The 19,894-nt window shown below is 38.8% G+C and overlaps 2 protein-coding genes across 7 annotated transcripts in view; one reads left to right on the forward strand and one right to left on the reverse strand.

Moving 5' to 3' along the window:
* The window catches only part of colec11 (collectin sub-family member 11), an 80,618-nt gene that overhangs the window by 50,408 nt on the left and 10,316 nt on the right, over positions 1–19,894 (reverse strand). For 3 of the 4 annotated variants that reach the window (XM_048192248.1, XM_048192250.1, XM_048192251.1), the window contains exon 2: positions 12,979–13,081. The exons of the other annotated variant lie outside the window; for it this stretch is intronic. The gene's annotated coding sequence lies outside the window, so the exon portion shown is untranslated. The remainder of the gene's footprint in view (positions 1–12,978; positions 13,082–19,894) is intronic. 4 annotated transcript variants of the gene reach the window in all.
* Positions 1,397–19,894, forward strand: part of impg1b (interphotoreceptor matrix proteoglycan 1b) — a 33,631-nt gene continuing 15,133 nt past the window's right edge. For 2 of the 3 annotated variants that reach the window (XM_048192243.1, XM_048192246.1), the window contains exons 1-14: positions 1,397–2,012; positions 5,964–6,188; positions 7,417–7,583; positions 7,704–7,732; positions 8,124–8,152; positions 8,236–8,279; positions 8,371–8,520; positions 10,135–10,193; positions 10,707–10,888; positions 10,981–11,301; positions 11,459–12,321; positions 13,302–13,391; positions 17,863–18,082; positions 19,404–19,614. In XM_048192243.1, the coding sequence (XP_048048200.1) occupies positions 1,946–2,012; positions 5,964–6,188; positions 7,417–7,583; positions 7,704–7,732; positions 8,124–8,152; positions 8,236–8,279; positions 8,371–8,520; positions 10,135–10,193; positions 10,707–10,888; positions 10,981–11,301; positions 11,459–12,321; positions 13,302–13,391; positions 17,863–18,082; positions 19,404–19,614 (2,657 nt within the window). In that variant the 5' untranslated portion in view covers positions 1,397–1,945. The remainder of the gene's footprint in view (positions 2,013–5,963; positions 6,189–7,416; positions 7,584–7,703; positions 7,733–8,123; positions 8,153–8,235; positions 8,280–8,370; positions 8,521–10,134; positions 10,194–10,706; positions 10,889–10,980; positions 11,302–11,458; positions 12,322–13,301; positions 13,392–17,862; positions 18,083–19,403; positions 19,615–19,894) is intronic. The other variant, XM_048192244.1, reaches the window with a different exon arrangement.

Raw genomic sequence — 19,894 nt, forward strand, 5'->3', positions numbered from 1 at the left:
CAGGAAATGCAGAGTCCGCAACCCTTTAGGATCTGAGCTACGGACGGGGCCTACGCCAAAGAACTTTCTTACAACATTTTGCTTGCTGATTGTTAATAAATATGGTCGTCACGTTATCTTACCTCCCCGAGTCTTTCTGGTAGAACTGAAAAGCATCTCTTGTGTTATAAAAGTATAAAATAAATATAACTTGTGCAGAAATTAGTTTTCGTTGCACGTGAGAGTTCATTAACATGCGGTGACAATGGTGGATGCACAAAGTTCAATATAACGCTTCAAGAAATCACATAAAGATGAGCGAGGAGGAGAAAAAGAGCCTACTCCACTTTTTCACAAGGAGACAGCGAGTCAAGTGGCACCTGGGGCTTCCCATTTCCAGGGCACACATATTTCATCACTGGACTGTCATAGCAGAAACAACTTAAAATACTCCATCATTTATGGTCATACATATAAGAGTAATCTTTCGAAAAAGGTGTGTAAACTCACAATAAAAAAAAAAAACATTGTGCTTTTGTAAAATAAAGAAAACAAACAGAATGCCGCATTCTGCCATCCCGGTCTCCTTTCAGTGAAGTTTGTGGAGCGTGTCACAAAAATTAATCGAAACTCAGCTTATAGGCAACTAGCAAGCTCTTGCATGCCATTTGAACTCGCCAATTGCAAGTCGCCATTCTTGTTTTGGGTTGGTGCATAGATCATCTCTTCTTCTTCTGCTCAATTTTCCCTGTGGTGGAGGTTAGCAAACAGCATTGCATTACCACGCACTCCCTTCTGTATTGCAGCGTAGATCGCCTGTGACTGACTATTTTCGTCGTCTGACTGTATGCAGCAAACTATGACGTTCAGGACAAATACATGTACTGTTACACCCCTAATGTATACATATTATTATTATTCAAATTATTGTTATTATTAGTCCGAGACATTCAAGACAATAATGATAATAAATATTTATTTTTAGAATAGTACGTTCTCATATAAATGTAAAGCCACACTTCAAGATGTAGTGCAGTAGAGAGGTTTTTTTTTCCCCAGGCCACAAGCGAAATGAGCAGCTTTATTCAGAGCCCCTAACTAGGTAAAAAATAATTAAAATTCTCATTTCCAGAGGGGTTTCTGCTGGTTACAAATGGCCACCAGCCTGTTCTCATTATCTCTTGAAAGTTGGAAGTTCAACTTGCACGGTCCAGCGCCGTGGAAGGTCTTGAATGGGTTTTGAGCTGCGGAGACTTATTTATGGCTGTGAAATTTAATAAGCAGGGGGTGTGTAATCCTCTTCCCAGCTCAAGCAGTAGGCCTGGGGACTAACATGCACCACAAGGGTACGACAACACACGCTCAGTACACAGATCTGGCCCCATGATCAGAGAAGGGCAGAGCCTGCTGTCTCGAACAGGGGGAGTAGAATACAGCGCTTCGGCTTGGCAGCCACAAAAGCTGGCAGAGGGCTGAGAAACTTGTGTCGAGCGGGCCAGACTGAGAGAGACGGGCGTCGGGCGGACTGGAAAGAGAGCAAGTGCGCTAGTCGAGTGGTTTGTGACCGAAGCACGGAGGCTAGCAGATGCTGGTCCAGAAGGCTACTAACAAGATGAAGATAGTCCACCACGTGGGCCCACAGGGATTAGGAGTCAGTGAGAGGTAAACAGATTAGTCCAGAAAAAGAGGCAGCGCTTTTAACCTCATCACTCCCCTCACACCCTGAAGAGCATCTTCCACCCACTCGCACACTTGAGACCAAATTGTACCCAAGAGCCTGCACCATCTATCAGGAATGCCACCCGACCTACAGTAGTGCCCCCACACAGCCCCGTCCATGGAAGCCTGGACACATAGTCAATGGAAATTAACTCTTTCGCCCTCGGATGTCAGATAAGTCAATACGGACTGTCTTTTCTTCCCAAATGAGCAACATTACATCCAAAAGGACATAATCTACTGCAACATGCCATTGAAAACAGGATTATTCCTCATTCTGTTCTTGTTTACCCTCCAAGCCACCAGAATCAAAGGTAAGCCAGTGTTTGAACGCCATTGTTTTATTTAAACAAAGTCTTAGAATTAAACTTTTGGTAACGTACAACGCCTCAGAGCTGCTATAGCCTATGCGATCCCTCACACAATAGCATCTTTCCGCCCTCGAATGAGCTTTTAAATATTTTAGGAGCCCATTTGTGAGGACATAAAAGATTTTTCTTATGTAAAACAAAGCCTCATGACAAATCATTTGATAGCATTTTTGTGGCACGCACACCATTAGCACTTTCTTTTTCAGTACAACATGCTCGAAAAGTGCATTTCGCTAACATTTAATGCGAGTTCTGAATGCCTCCAGTCTGGCTGCAGTGTTCAGAAGCTCCATTCATTAGGAGAGGGAAACAAAAGGCATTCTGTTTGTGGCCGTGTGGAACGCTAATCTTTTCTGGCTTGTAGCTATGCTGTGGGGCCTCGCTCATCGCTTCAGAAGTACAGCTCAATTAAAATCGCCGCCCCTCATGTCTGCACATGTGCTCGGCAGGCTCATAGACAGCAGCGGGACACATGATCAAATCAGTCACCCTGGTTTATCTTTGAGAAATTGCACCACTGGCCCTACATCTGGTCATTTGCTAATTAACAGATGTGGTCAGATGTTCTCTGACCCTGAAACACATTGTTGAGACTCTCGTATCTCAGAGTGATCAGCTCACTCTCTTCCACTGCAAACATTTCTAAATAGGGCCACATGTGGCACTAGAACAGTGTGTCTTTTGTGTCAGACCAAAATAATTAGACTGAATGTCCAATCTGATATGACAACAAGGTCTCCAGTTGAAATGAGCACAAATGGCAGTAAAACACCAACCTTTATTCCTTTTTTCAACAAATTATGACTACTGTGGTAGATTATCCATTAATAAAGACTTATTAGAGGCACAGTTCCTTGCACAATACTGTATTATGACCTCAAAACACTCTTACCAGCTCTATATGTATGGCTTTTCCGACATAGTAAATTTGCTCGGTAGCTCGCCTAGTAAAGCTTTGCACTCGCGATACTCGGAAACGAGTCCCGTGAAACATTAGTCATGAAACAAGCTCAAAGACTAATAGAATCAAATTAAAATGGCATGGTTGCTTCAAATGTATTTTTATTAGTGCTGTCAAATCCATTAATCGCGATTAATCACTTCTAACCAAAAAGTTTGTTTACACATGTGTGTATATATCTCAGGTTCATATATTTCAGTATGTTTAAATACATATATGCAGGGCTTGACATGAACTTTTTTGCTCACCAGCCACTGTGGCTAGTGGATTTCCAAAGTTCTGTTTACATTCACATAAAACATAACTGACTTTGTTTCCATAAATACTTGCCAAGACCGCCATTTTGACATTATTTTGTGTGTATTTGACTGTTTAAATGCAATAAATAGCAAAAAAGAACTCAATTTAGTACTGAGAGGCAGCTTTATGCATGCACACTTTGGGTGTGGGCACAAAATCTGCAGGAATGAGTAAAATCCCACACCGAAATTCATGCACTATTACACCAACAATATTCGATTGAAACGAGTGAGTGAGGGGGTTTGTGTGTCTACTCGCTGTCGGAGAGATAAGAGAGAGAGAAAAAACGCAGCTGATATTGTATATCTATTCTGTGGAAAAAGTGTATATAGTGTTAACAAAAGCAAACGTGAGATAAAAATTAGTGCTGTCAAATCAATTCATCATGATTAGTTAGGCTTACAATCAGGTTTAGTGTAGGTAGTGCGTTATTTTCAAAACCCAATAGAGTGCTCAACTTTTTCTTCATTTCCAAACTGCAGTGATACATACAACAACCAACATCATAAATGTTACCAGATTCACGTTTATCTGTTTCGGATGAAACTGAAAGCACAATTCACACACTGAACACACATTCCACTCACTGAACATTTCATTTTGAAAGTGCCGCAAAACGTGCAACACAATATTATTTTGCAGAAATGTTGGCACAAGCATGTTTTTCTAAAGAGCCTGAGCTGAGATTGCTAGAGTTACTGAATACAGTTTCCTTTTGTTGGTATCCAGATTTGTTTAGCCCAGGCTATTTTATGCTGGTTAAGTGCTGGTTTAGCTATAGTGGTTATGCAATTCACCAGCAGATTAGCCTGGTCAACAAAGGTCATTAACATCCAAAACACAATATGCAGATATCATATACCTAACTATGCTATGCAGAGAAATCTGCTCATGTACACAGTCATGTACTAGGAAATCCTGTCTTAGTGTGGTACCTGAGGACATCTGTAAAGCAAGATTACTCATATTGGCTTTAAAAGTTATCAGCAGAATGTTAAAAACAGAGGTATGTTTTTAGCCTCCACTATACTTATATCGCTAACGCTATTACTTGTCTGCTTAGCTTGTGCTAATCTGCGAGTGGCAGAGAGAGGTCCAGTGAAGTCTGAGGGACCCCCTTACTGAGCAGGGCTTAATGTTTTAAGAAGCTCTCTGAAGTTTACCATCTGGTCACACAATACTCCATTTTGAAAACATTTAGTACATTTCAGTGGAGGCCCTGTATCCTACTTTTTGCCTAACCTCATGGTACGACATTTCTTTGATTTGAATAGAGATGGATGGCTATGAACTAATACGATCTCTCAGCTTCTCAGGAGGTGTGGAAGTGGCTCAGGGAACAAACAATTTGTCAGTTCTTTAATGGATCTGTGAATGTAGCTTCTAAGAGGAAATCATAAAGATAACCGCTGAAGAGACAAGCTATTAAACTAGCCACAACTGTTGTCATCTGATGTAAAAACATCCAAATGTATTTTAACATGAGCTATTAACTGAATAATTGTTTGATGCTTCATTACTGAAGTAGGTAATTAAATGGATCGTTGTCATTTTGCAGTGCATATGTTCTCTGTGACAATGATATGAACTGAAGTTAATGTAGCGAGCTTTGCTGTCGTTCTAATTTCCGGACCATCCATCCTAAACTTCACTGCTCTGTAAATACCAGTAAAACACGTGGCCAGTGACCGCAGGTGCTGGTTAACTCTATCAGCTATCTCTGGACACAACTGATTAGATAACAGGTCAGAAGGTGGGTCACCTTCAGTATAAATACTCTTAGGTCTCAGCATGGGGTCCTGAGGGTCTTTGGCAAGTAAGAACTTTCAATGAACACAACCAAGTTGGGTTGAAAATGGACAAACACTGCGATTGGGTTGTTTTAACCTAGTGGTTGGGTTAAATGTTTGCAGTTTTAACTCAACTATTGTTGACTGTATTGCTTGCTTAAAATGAACCCATAATATGGAAGGAATTTATTAAATGAACATTTATTAAGTTTAATGAATAATAAACAATAAACATTTATTAAATTGCTTATCAATAAATGTTCACCTTTTGATTATTATTGTTGCCTCTATTAATTATGTGTCTGATTTTTAATTTCCAACCTACTTTGGGTTCATTTTGAGTCAGCCATATAGAAATTTTAAACAATAGTTGGGTGAAATAAAACCACCCAGCACATTGGGCAAACATTTAACCCAAACGCTGGGTTTGTCCATTTTCAAACCAACTTGGATTGTTTTTATACCAAGCATTATATACACCAAGCCTTCTCTTTAAATAATTTTGAAGACTTTCTTTCAGCTTTGTCTTTCTGTAAAAATTCTGTGATTCCTATAAAACGCAATTAGATTAATACAAATAGAGAGCAGACCTTTGAAACTCTTATCTAGCGAACACGCTTAACATCTGCATGGATGGTGTTATAACCGACTGCTTGACTTAGGCTTAATCCAATTAAATGTTCATTCAGCATACTAATCATAGACTTAAAGGGTTTCAAATGGTCTCTGAGCGAGCGTAATTACACAAAGTGTAATTATATGATCCATCGGCTTACTATCCTCAGGTAAAGTCAATCCTGCTCTTCTGAAACAATGAACACATGCTGTTGTTGACATTTGCAGAACTCGCTGCTGACGACTTGATTCTCAGGATCAGAAATGTGAAGTACAGGCACTTCCTGGAGACGCCACAGCAAATCAAACAGTTGACAGATGGCAGAGATTCACTTTCTCTAGATGTGCATCGAGTGAAGAGATCGGCGCTGTTTAGTACAGGGGTGAAAGTCTGTCCTCGGGAGAGCATGGCGGAGGTCATCACCAGCCATAAAGCCTACTACAAACTAAGAGGTAGGACAACATCTACCCTAAACACCACAGGGGACGGAGCCTTGAGCATCAGTGCCAAATTTGGCTATAATACCTCAGATCCTCATAAATCATAATTAACTTCCCAATCATTTGTAGCCTTCTGGGAGATGAAGGATCAAGCCAAGCCAAAAAAAAAAGAAGTGGCTCTGAGCCAAGAAGTAGTGTACTTTTTTTAGACTTGCTTCTTCTTTCTAGTGTTTTATCATAGATTTTTCTGGGCCCTATCATACACCCGACGCAATGCGGCGCCAGGTGCGACAAATGTTTTTTGGTAGTTTCAGCCTGACGCAGTTATCATTTTCACCTCCAGCACCCACGGTGTTTAAATAGCAAATGCACTCACACGTGCTGGTCTGAAAACAAGGTGTGTTCAGGTGCATTGTTGGCGTGTTGCTATTTTGAGGCAACTGAAAATGCCTATAGGTTTTAAAGGGAATGGGAGATGACACTCTGATTGGTTTATTGCATGTTACACCTAAAACACACCCATGACTCATTAAGAGACTAGGTATAACACTTTTGGACCATGCGCCTGACGCGCCAACCCTTTTTTCCGTCATTAAACTAGCAAAAGTGGATTCAAACACGCCCTAAGTGCATCTGCGCCCATGCACTTCAGACCATGTGCTTAGATTGTTAAAATAGGGCCCTCTGTGTTTATAAAGTAAAATGAGGCAAGGGAAGTAAAATCAAAGTTTAAAAAAAAAACAAAAAAACTTGAAAAGTGTCACTTTAAGGATCTACTTGATCTGACCTTTAAAAATGACTTTCACTGGTCTATCCTAATGTTGTCATGTTGATTTATTCATATTAAATAATATTTTTAGCTTGAATAAAACCAATTAATTAAGCTAAAACCACATGAAGAATTATTTTTGGTTACTTAACAAAACATTTTGACAGTGAAGCAGAGAGCATGATATTATTAGATTACTGGTACAAATAAGCTAAAGGTGAGGCATATTTAGCTGTCAGATGCTGTTAAGAGATACTCTTAATTAAATGTCCATAATAATTGGGTTGGTAAAATGAGATAATGGCAGAAAATGACTGCATATTAAATACTATTAAGTATGTTACACCTCTATCAGCGGTGCATATAATTAATTGTGAGTGCATGGCATGTTTTTATCAGGTCTTTGCTGTTAGTCGTCTAAACACAATTCTCTAGCGGTCTTCTCTAAATAATTCCCATGATATTTAACAGTTTGTCAAGAAGCTGTGTGGGAGGCCTTCCGGATCTTTCTTGACAGAGTTCCTGACACCATGGAGTACCAGCAGTGGGTGTACGCCTGTCAGAGAGACTCGCTTTGCATGGAGGATCTGGCCCGAAATTTTAGTAGCACACAGGAACATCTTGACATGGTAGCCAGTGTGAGTAGCTGCTTGTGTCCCATTGCCAATTCAGTCCAAACGTCTTGCCAATACAGCCCAAATGTGCCAATATCATTAAATTGAAATTTTTATCTTTCTTTCTCTAAATATCATTTACAGAGAGTGGATTCTCAAGATGAAGAGGAGAGGTAAGAACCCCGAAGATGATCTTGAATTCAAGGGCTTCTTGGTTTCAGTATTCATGGTATGGCAATTAACTTGTCTTCTTTTTGGGCCCAAACCCTTCAGAATATCTAGAATGAGGTCACCTGACTAGTGGGAAATGAGAAAATCTCAGCCTGTCCTTTAAAAAACAAAGTTTGTTCATATTTGGTGGCCTAGCTAAACACTGCTCTCTGACCTGATCCACTTTAATAAGAGGGATCTGTGCCCAGACATATTACGCTTGGGTGTTAGAGCCACACAAACATACCCGGGCTTATATGCAGTCAACCCCTTGATCGGGGACAATGAATTTTATTGCATTTATCATTCTCGGATTGATTCATCCCTTCTCAACGCGTTTTCAATTATTTGTAGGGCTCTCACACCTGCACCAGGCGAGAAATGTAAGTCCTCACCGTCTGAATGAGAAAGAAATATTGGTTGATCTTATAAAAACTCGACTGATTGATGGCTTTTTATGCTTTAGGTTCAAAGAGTCCTGCTGAGCTTTTCATCATGGAATCTGACAGCGTACGGTCACTAACTCGTGCTTTGTAGAATATGAACTTAACATACTGATGAAGTTAGAAACAAACAAATTGACTATTCTCTGATCTGATAGGAAACTGGGGCACCAGATGTTGTCCCTCAGAGGCTGGAGGAGCACATTGTCGAGTTCAGTGTGACTATAGTAGACCCCGTCTACAGCGCACTACTGAAGGATCCAGGCAGCCCTCAATATGAAGACCTCACTCGCAATCTTCACAAGCAGGTTAGGTTGATTTGTTGGAATCTGACAAAAATGATTGAGCTACATCTGTTTGAAGTCGATAGAGTCAGCAAAGTCATTTTCTGAAGGTACCAAAACAAAATCACCTAGCAACTATACCTTAAAATCCCTGGTAATACCAACAAATTTGGCACAAACCAAGTCAAAACCCATATCTGTAGGAACATATATGGAATATATATATCTGTATATATATATTCAACTTTTTTCCATAATTCTACAATTGTTTGATAAACATTAAGACCTACTGTACAACACGTATCTAATATATTATTACACATCAGATGTTTTTCCCCAACAGTTAACCAAATGTTCTCTTAAGACATAACAGATAATGTTTGCATGAATACTCGCTAAGACAGTTAAAAAAAACGGGAAAAAAAGTACTGTAATTCGGGATCACGCGCTGTCTGAGGCATTTTTGTGTGCACGCTTCGGATCTGTCAGTCAGTCTTCAGACTCATGCCATCAAGAATTTGCTATGAATATTCACAAAGTTGGAATGCTGTGCTTTACAACGATTTCAAACTTGTGCTGAGAGGAAGCGCCAGTAGTCGAGAAGCAAGCAGAGAAAAAAATGTATCATGGTCAAAGGAAAGGTACTCCTCTCAGAAAACATACAAATAAAGACACTTTTAGATGTTTAATTGCCATTTGGAGCATTGGGATCGCTAGACGAGGCCTTAATGAACTAATTTTTGTGAAAACCTCATTTTCAACCAAAACTGACATTTTTCACTTGTTTTGCCTGTTAGCCTGTGACTCATTTTGCAAGCACGGGTCACATATGCAGTTTTACTTGGATTTTCTGATGTTTTGAGCTTCAAACAAGACCTACTGTACTAATTATGAGAACACTTAACTAAAAATCTTAAACAAATCTATCAATTATGTTATGTCAGAGTAATTACACCGAAAACAGGAGCACAATGACTTTTTAAAAAGATCTATACATCTCACCAGAGCCTGCTTGATGTTGTTGAACTCAAAGCAGGAAACATTGACGATAAGTAGGAACACAGCTATGAAACCTAATAAAAGATTTTTAAATTGTACATTTTAATTTTGTCAGGACATAATAAGGTTTCTGTAAAAGATAGGCCTATAAATGTATATTTATGCTTAATATACAGTTTAATCTATATGAAGCACTGAGTTATGGCCATAGGTAGTGAGTGATGACTGTAATTATATCATTTTGAGAAAATAAAGTAAATAGTGCATTTGTATTAAGAACATTCTAGAGAACATATAAAAGTGTCGCCATTTTAAAAACAAATAGATAATAAGTCACAGTGGTTGTGTATTTCTCAAACTACATAGACAAGGCAAAGACAAACTACTATAGGAGGTTTGAAAGGAGCTTACTGTAAAAGATCAAAAACAGGAAACCCAAACAAGAATTGGGTAATTTCAGAAGCCAGCATAAGATTAGTTAAAATAAGACTAGAGCCATGGCACATGATTTTACAGCATGGCAGCATGTCTGTTGATCCATAATCTGAGGTTATGTAATTACTGAAATATCTAGCTTTTGAAATAAAAAAAGAGATATTGCAAATATATCTAAAAATATTTTCATTTACACTTCTGCAGATGCTGCATGCATTCAACAAACTTCCTGGGTTTAAAGAGTTCAGAGTGCTGGGATTTCGGTAAGTTGTATGTTGGAACTGTGGGATTCACCGAGATATTGCAGGCCATTGAACTTGAAAATTGTATTTTTGGATGAGTAATTCTCTCACAGGGGCAACTTGGGGTAAGTATTTGAAGAAATACTTGGCAAATTGTGTTCAGAGCAACTGTGTTTCAATTACTGTACCATTCTGTTATATTGTACTGTAGACTGTGTAGTATACTTATAAAATGTGTGATACTTAACCCTCATATTCTGTTAAGATTGACTTTAGAAACCACAAATTTCAAAATTAACCTCTTCTCATTTTTTTTATATAAAATAAATCCAATTAGAGGGAACATCTCTACAAATCAGTTCTCATAAGATTTGAGTCTCAACCTCGAAAGTCTCAAAAGTCTCAACCTTATGTGTCAGTGATAAATATGATTTTTGAGCTATTAAAAGGGCCTTGGGGTCCTTTAAAGAGAACATGAGTACTGAGACAGATGAATAACAAACCTCTTACAATTCCCTTCATAACACTGGCCAGAGCTGGAGGTGTTACAGCAAGCTTTTCTGTAGTGTTTGAGACTGATGGGACACAGGCCATAGGTGACACCTACTCCACTGATGAATATGGCATAGAGGGAGTCTTAAAGGGCATGGTGGTCAAGGCGCTAAGTGAGGACGCATCACTTCCTGTGGACGTGCTTTCCCTAACTTTTGAACCAGGTACAAAAAATCAATACAGTCAATATAAGAGCCCTAGACAGACTGCAAATATTGAACCTTACTTGAATCACCCTGTACAAACTCTTCAACAGCAGGCAAGCAAGATAAAACGAGATCCAGTACTGAAATCAGTAAAGAATCGAGGTTTTTACCTGGGGAAATGAGTACAGAGTCCACAAAAGCCAACTCGGAGGAATCTATAGCACCTTCTGGAAGTGTGGGCATCTTTTTTGGAGATCTAAGCCATGATAGGACTGAGGGTGAGGGGACAGAAAGGAGTGTTATACATAAAGTACCTGATGTATGGTCCCATGTTCCAACACTACCAGTAGCCACAGAGGGAATCAGCCACTCCCAACTTGAGGGTTCTAAGACGACAAGTCTAATCACTGAAGACACTTTAGCTACCAAAGGTATATTTTTCTAATTTGTAGTGAGTAGTGCACAAGAGCACCTGCTTTCGAGCTAAGACCCTTAAGTTATGCAGCCTAAGAGTGACAGAATTAATTGTAGTTTTACATTAGACACACTTTCAAAGGCACTCTCTGAAACTGATTCTTTGTTTTCAAGGTTCACCAAGAACCACTACAGTGGATTACCTATCAAAGTTGTCTGAAGTCCAAGAGGATGTAGGAAATGAAATTGTTGCCACAGCTGCACCACTGGACTTGGAATCTTTTGAAGTAGCAAAAGCATCTACTTCAGCTCAACCTGAAATGGATTTTGATATGACACCAGAAGCCACTCTTGCAGAGACAACATCATCAATCTTGACATCCCTAACCCCTACTGAACGAGCTCAAGATGCTGTATTGCAGGAAGATGACACAACTGGCCCCCCCGAACCTTTAGAGACCTCTACCGAAGGTCTTCCTTCATACCCTACCGGTCCAGTTGATAGTCCAGAGTTGCCCACTTCAATTGACCTTAGTGACCACACAGACTCTCCATCAGCCAGTGCCACCATAGACACACTCCATCAAAATGAGCCTCCTGTTGGACCTACCACTCCAGAACCAATTCTCCCTGCTGCAATTCCCTCTGAACTAACGCCCACAGAAGACCTTATTTCACACCTGACCCCGGACAATTTCCTCGAGGAAGAGGAACAGACTCTCTGGACAATTTCACCTCCCCCACATGAAGGTAGAACAGATAATGATATAGACACACAAGACGACGTAGAACAGTCTGATGAGGAGGATGAGAATCTGGACTTTGGGAGTGGATTCCCCTCGGAGATCGACGAGAATCCACAATCCTCGGCTCATCCTATAGGTTACGTTACCACTCCTTCGGTGATGGCTTCTAACCAGGCCAAAGACTTAGTGGTGTTTTTTAGTTTACGTGTGACTAATATGATGTTTTCGGAGGATCTTTTCAACAAGAGTTCCCCCGAGTACAAATCACTGGAGAACACGTTTCTTGAACTGGTAGGTAAACACACTTTTGTCTTTGACTTTCTCTTGCTGCATGCCTTTTTAACCTCCCTTTTTTGTTAGCTTTTTTTTTTTTGTGTGCCGCAGTGCATGCTGGGAAGACTGAATAGATAAAGTGTGTCATTTGTCTGCAAGGTTTTGACAGATGGCATCTAAGAACAGTGTTGTTCAAAATGTAATATACATTTTTCTATAAAGCCACTGTATAAAGGGTTTGGGTGAACGACAGAAAAAGTGAATTACATTTCTGTACATTTTGTGCAAGGATACTTATTTTGTCACTTCAAATGTTTTTTTTCTATGAACTTTGTTTACCTTTTCAATTTAGACAGGAAAACACAGAATGAAATCCTGTATGGCCATTCCAAAGCATAATTGTGCAATCTCACACAAGCAAGAGTGGTGTAGTGCTGAATATCGGCACAGCTACAATTAAACCATGAGCATAGGGATGCAGGTAATCACAATCATGTCGATAGATTGTGAGTGTGATATTGCATACAACAGTTCACTAAACAAGAAATAAGAACTGAGTAACTTAAATTTCAGACAAAATGTTGCCAGTTGTTCCAAAACAAACCAAAGCATCAAGCTTTGCTTGTCACCAAGCAACATAGACTTGAACAGCATGAGTGGAGCAATTTTTCCTACCTGTTCAAAATGATGTGTAATCACTCCGCTCCAGCTCCACTCTCCTTTTTTTCCATTTTCTGCACGCTATGCTCACTGAAGAGAAAACCTGCCCTGAACAATCCTATTGCAAGAGAAAACACAAATGCTTCAACTTTTCAAAAAACTCGCCCAAGGAAAAGCACTCGACTTCCACTCCGCACCACTCATATACAACATGGACAAGAGTATTACAAACTTGCAACTTTCAAAACAGCTCTTAGTCAATCATACTGCAGTTTCAGATTTAAGTGTTGTTGTTTTTATTCAGATTATATCTTATAATATCCTGTTTTTTCAACTAGAGACAGTTCTCTGAACCAAGTGACTCGCCAAACCCTGAGGCCTCTAGTCACGTGACTGAGAGAGAACAGAAGACATTAGCCTCAATACCGGTACATCTATATCCAAGCTTGAAAAAGCATAATCAATCACTTTTTGGCACTAAATTCTGCACCTTTGGCTAATAACACCCAAAACCTGATCATACTGATCAAAATAACCTGCTTTAATAGCTGCTGATTAATGAGCTCTCTAACCAGCATTAACCAAAGCTAAACGCTTCCTCTATGGCTTATCTGCCCAACCTGCAACATATTTTTGGTACTTGTTGTTGTTTAATTCTAGATAGTGTGAGTGTTGCCTTATTGCTCTGTGCATATTTTTATTTCTCAGGATCCCAGTGCACTTTAAGATTTAAATGTGCTTTGAATATGTGCATATTATAAGAGTATGTGCTCATATCAAATGCTAAATCTGTATATCTGTAAATAAAGTTGTTTTTTTTCTCATTTGTGTAAAACACAGAGGAAATAACTTCACAATCCTGTTGAATTAAACAGCCAAAAACAAAGCATGCCAAAAAAAAAAAAAAAAACAATCCCTCAGGGACTTGCTGTCTAGTTTTGTTTCTCTGAATTGCTTTTAGTTGGTTAGGCAGCCTAATGATTTAGAATTGTTCTTCGGTGAGACATGTCCTTGAATGTAATCAGTCTCCAAATGTTATTTACTAGAGTGTTACCATCAATGACAAAGCACTTTTTGTTGATTTTGAAATTAACAGCTCAATGAATTATTTGTAATAAAAGCAATACACTGAGATAGTAGCTGCTTTTTTGGCTTGTTGTGAATGGCTCTGGGTGAATGCAATCTCTTTTGATACATATTTAAAAATATTTTTTAAAGGTCAATCTAGACTCGTCCAGACTGGTTTTCATGTGTTAAAAATGTGTATGCAGTTTTATTATCTTAAAGGACTAGTTCACTTCAGAATTAAAATTTCCTGATAATTTACTCACCCCCATGTCATCCAAGATGCTTATATAAAGAAATTAACGTTTTTGAGGAAAACATTCCAGTTACCAATGGGTTGAAAGTCCAAATGTCAGTTTCAGAGCAGCTTCAAAGAGCTCTACATGATCCCAGACGAGGAATAAGGGTCTTACCTAGCGAAACAATCATTTTCTAAAAAAAAAGTAATAATTTATATACGATCAGTACTTTCGTCTACATAATGCATGACCTTTCCAATGTGATTAATGCAAGATGAGCATTTGTGGTTAAAAAGTATATACAGTTTTATTTTATTTTTAGAAAATGACTGATTGTTTCACTAGATAAGACCCTTATTCCTCGTCTGGGATCATGTAGAGCTCTTTGAAGCTGCACTGAAACCGACATTTGGACCTTCAACCCATTGGTAACTGTTGAAGTCCACTATATGGAGAAAAATCCTGGAATGTTTTCATCAAAAACCTTAATTTCTTTTTGACTGAAGAAAGAAAGACATAAACATCTTGGATGACATGGGGGTGAGTAAATTATCAGGAAATTTTAATTTGAAAGTGAACTAATCCTTTAACACAGCTCTGAAGGGACTACTGTACATTTTACAACATCTATATGTTCTGTTCTGTAAGATATTGTTTTTTGAAATAATTAGTGGTTGCCCAAAATAGTATTGAGTTGTAGTTTGTCATCACTAGTGCTGAGTCCTTTTGGATTATCACATGTACTACTAAAAATCTGATCAGGAGCTACTCTGGTAAGTATCTAGGTAAAATGGCCGTAAAATTAGTTTATTGATTCATAAATGGGCTTTTAAAGTATAATTTTAGAATCGCTAGATATTTATGTTCTTGCAAACTCTTCAAAAAAAGAACATTGATTTTGTTCACCGTACACATCAATTTTGCCCATTTATAATTCAACGTTTTTGTAGCTTTTGTAGAGACAGCTATATTTCAGTCCTATACTAGGTTTGCATTGATTTCAGCCTCTCAACCTTATAGGATGCTCATTTACTCCCGTCTCTGCTGGTTTGTGTAGAAACCATTTCAATTGGACATGGACATGTTTCATTTCAATTTTAATATTCTAAAAATATATTCATTTTAAGTATTAAACATATTTTAAAAATTTAATATAAAATATAGAACAGAACAGAGATCCCCATAAACCAGTAGATACACGTGTAGGCACCATGCTAGAGAAAGTGTCAAGAATAGGGATACACTACAATGCTGCTGCCTGCGACAATTCATTCATTAACCTATTTGGAAATGAGAGCTACTGTATATATTAGCTGATTCCTTCTGTCCTGTGATGCCAATCAAAGGTCACGACATTGGCATCAGCCAGACAGTAACATTGATTAAGGCTGAGCTCTGAGTCACAGCCTGCCCTGTGGGGAAGAATAACACCTGCTCTGCCCTGGCACTTAGCCGAGAGGTGAGAGGTTGATCATGACTGGCAGATCAGGTCTACCTTCTAATACAGATTACCTCCCGTTATACAGGCAACCCTCTACAATGAGTAAATCACTCGCGTATGAGACCAAATTTCATGATGGAGGACTTAAAATGTCTTTAATTAGCCATTGGCTAGTAAATTTCAGTCACTTGTGATTGAGTTAGAGGCAAAATGTAGCGTAGATATAATATTATTGCTTGCTGAGCTTTTCACACCGTCGCTTGGCTGAGAGCGCCCTCTGTCCCTTTCTCTCACACGCGCACTCAACGTGAGAGAAATAGAGAGGCTTACATATGCCACGTGAAGAGAATCAATACTGTCCCGATAGGGCCAGTGCTGCATTGTCATGAAAGTTTATCATTTGCACATGTTTAAGCATTACCAGTTTAAACATTCAAGCGCAAAATGCCAAAATAACACACATCCGAAGCGCACACCCAGAAAGGCACGTCGGACAGCACACAAATACTGAATTGAGCTCTCTTTCATGTCTGAATGGACAATTTCCCACAAAATGCCTGTCTTGGCTAGTATCCATAGTCGGTTAAATCTCAAGTGAATGTAAACAGTCGAGATATATAAAAAAACGCATGTGCAACAGTATCAGTATATTGGATCCGTGCATTATGTTTTAAAGTGACAGCAGCCTAACATTCCTGCTGCTGTCTGTTTGTATTGTTAATCAAACAACAAAAGACTCGCTGCAAAAAATTACTCAATGCTGTTGACTTAATAACTTTTGTAACTTTAATAAGGATTCATCTATTTAATTTATACAGTGAAGACAGTGTTATTTTACATTTGATTATTCAAGTACTGTACCTAACTACTGATAGATTTACCTGAAAAGCCTGAAAAGCACTGTTTATTTTATTTGCATTTTTGTTCTTATTTGTGCTGTTACTTGTAGCTTATTATTTGAAGAGTTCAGATGCAAAAGCAGCTAAACGCCATCTCCGTCAAAAATGAGATAATGATATTGAGCGAACGCTCTCCGCACATTGTATACGTTCATCAAATACTTTTGCTTCAAATCCCAGTGTCAGTCCATTCAGAAATACCGCTAAACGCCCCTTCCCTTCATCAGCAAAGCCTCTAAGTCCACAGAAGAACCAATCGGAAGACGCTAAATGAATCATATGATTTCAAGATGAATGACGATGTGCGTATGAGCCGCTTTCAATTGCCGAGCTGCAAGTTTTTATCATGTTTTGTCCGTTGTTACAGTGGCAATGACAGGATTTTGCAAGTAAACACAACAGTGTTCCTTTTGCTGCTGTAAAACTGACAGAAATGGACGTTTTACTATGTCCTGGTGGACTTTTGCAGCAAAAGACATTCAAATTTGTTAAATACCAATGCATTGACTAAAGTGACATTTATGAAAATAAGTGTACCATAAGTGTCAATAACTGACTAATAACCTTGTCATTGCCATTAAAGTGAAATTACTGAACCTAAGAATAGGAGCCTGGTAAAAATGCTCATTTAAAAGAAAAGATGTCAGATGGACTTATTTTATTACAGAGTGTTGTCTTTAATAGTGTTTGAAATTTAAATTTTAAATTATATTTATGTAGATTTTTTTAATTTGCATTGTTCATGCATTCCATGTATTGTTTTCATTTTAATTCATTACATTAAACAAAAACTCCAAGGTTAAAGTGGTAAATTACTGAATAATAAGTGGAGAGATTTTCAAAACACTAATAATCTCTGTGACTCTTGTGCAAATATATCATATCCTCAAGTCTTCCATCTTTTGTGTGACTGGTGCAATCAAGCTCTTGAAATCTTGAGCCGAGATGAATGACTGAGCTGCTACGCCCTATTTCTCCTGAACAACCGTCTTTATCTCTAACTGGCCCTCCTCGTGCGGAGTGAAATGAGCATTGAGAAGATTTTGCATATTGTAATAGGATGAAAGACAGAGACTAGCCGAAATCGTTTAGTTTCGAGGAATTGAGGAGAATTGCTTTAGAATTGACAATCCCAAAAGTTTTGCATCTGAGCTGCATTATGTTCATGCACAATTAACCAGTCTGCACTAGTCAGCAATGATGAAAGAGAAGTCGCAACTCACTCGATTTCACTTTTATCTCCACTTTCCCGCAGCTCCTGCCGTATCTACAGTCCAACCTGACTGGATTTAAGGAGCTGGAGATTCTGAACTTTAAGAATGGCAGTGTGGTGGTAAACAGCAAGATGAAACTAAACAAACCGGTTCCGTTCAATGTTACGGAGAGGGTGCAGTGTGTGCTTGAGGACTTCTGCAATGCGGCGTCTAAGAGACTGAACATGGAAATTGACTCCCAATCAGTGGATGTGGAAGCAGGTAAGGGCGGTTTTAAAGGGATAGTTCACCCAAAAATGAAAACTATCCCATGATTTACTCACCCTCAAGCCATCCTAGGTGTATATGACTAATCTTATTTCAGATGTTTCAGAGTTATATTAAAAAATATCCTGGCTCTTCCAAGCTTTATAATTGTAGTGAATGGCACTCCTGTTTTTGAAGTCCAAAAAAGTGCATCCATCCATCATAAAAGTAATCCATACGGCTCCAGGGGGTTAATAAAGGCCTTCTGAAGTGAAGCGATGGGATTTTGTAAGAAAAATATCCATATTTAAAACTTAAATTAAAATAAATAACTTTCGGCAGATGGCCTACACAAGTAAGAGTAACACCTGACGTGATGTATGCCAAATAATGTAGGAGTATCGTAAGCTTAGACGCCTCTTGCAGTTCAAACAGAGGGCTGGGCAAAAAAACTCAAGCTCCTCTTCTCTTATATCCAAATCCTGCAACGTTTCTCCTTAAAAATTCTCGTGTTTTGTTTTGCTCTGTGCTTCCTCGTTCATCGATACGTCATGTGTTGGGTCAGTAGTTACTATTTTGGTGCAAGTCGATTTGCGTAGGTCGTCTGCTGGAATCTAGTTATTTTTCTTACAAAAACCCATTGCTTCGCTTCAGAAGGTTTCAGATGGTTTACTTTTATGATGCACTTTTTTGGACTTCAAAATCTTGAGCGCCATTCACTACCATTATAAAGCATGGAAGAGCCAGGATATTTTTTTATTTAACTCTGATTGTGTTCGTCTGAAAGAAGATATGAATATACACCTACGATGGCTTGACGGTGAATAAATCATGTGAAGTTTGTGTAAAAATGAAAATTCAGTCATGTACTCACCCTCATGTCATTCCAAACCTCTTTAACCTTCTTTCTACTGTGGAACAAAATGAAGATAATTTGAAAAATCTCTCAGTGTTTTTTTTTTTTTGGAAGGTTTGGAAGGACATGATGACAGATTTTCATTTTTGGGTGAACTATCCCTTTACGATAATTGCTGTTCACGCTGACTGTGATTTGAAGTTGAAAAAAATGACCAGAAGTTGTTAAACTTCAATGAGACTTGGCAATTTCACCAAAATCAACTGATTCCTTGTCAAATTAAAATCTCATCTTATTTTTATTCAACAACACATCTAATTTGTAATGAGATTTTCAAATGTTCTTGTCAGAGTTAACGGGGCAGAACAGTAAACAAAATCATCCACATTAACTTAAAGGGATAACCACACTGTCTTTAAGCATCTTTGTCTGTCTGGCTGCAAGTATTTAAATCCAATTAGTTCTCATTGTCTAATCCAGCCGATCACGCCGATCCATGTAAGTTTATGGGGTGTAACGAGTTCTCCCGCTGCGTGGTGAACACGTTAACCGCAGAGCCCGAGTGTCTGTGCGATCCGGGCTACAGCACAGAGGACGGCCAGCCCTGTACGAGCATCTGTGACCTACAGCCTGAATACTGCCTGAACGGAGGCCAGTGTGAAATCATACCAGGACACGGAGCTACCTGCAGGTACGTTAACGTGACCTCTGAAAGAGAAAGAGGATGTCGAAGAACTTCTAAAACTGCTGCTCTTCTTGGAAATCTTGCACACTAGAGTTTATGTTGCAAATCCATTCATTTCGATGGAGATTAAAATGATGTTGTAGGGAAAACCAAAACCACCAGAGCATACAAAGTTATTCACCTGCACTGCCAGAAAAAATGTGTAAAAGTTATAGGGGTACGACAGCTTGTCACTATGAAAGTATCTTTAAATGTACAAATTTGTACCTTATTTACCCTCAACAGG

Source organism: Megalobrama amblycephala, linkage group LG5 (assembly GCF_018812025.1).
Source record: "Megalobrama amblycephala isolate DHTTF-2021 linkage group LG5, ASM1881202v1, whole genome shotgun sequence".
Classification (NCBI taxonomy): domain Eukaryota; kingdom Metazoa; phylum Chordata; class Actinopteri; order Cypriniformes; family Xenocyprididae; genus Megalobrama; species Megalobrama amblycephala.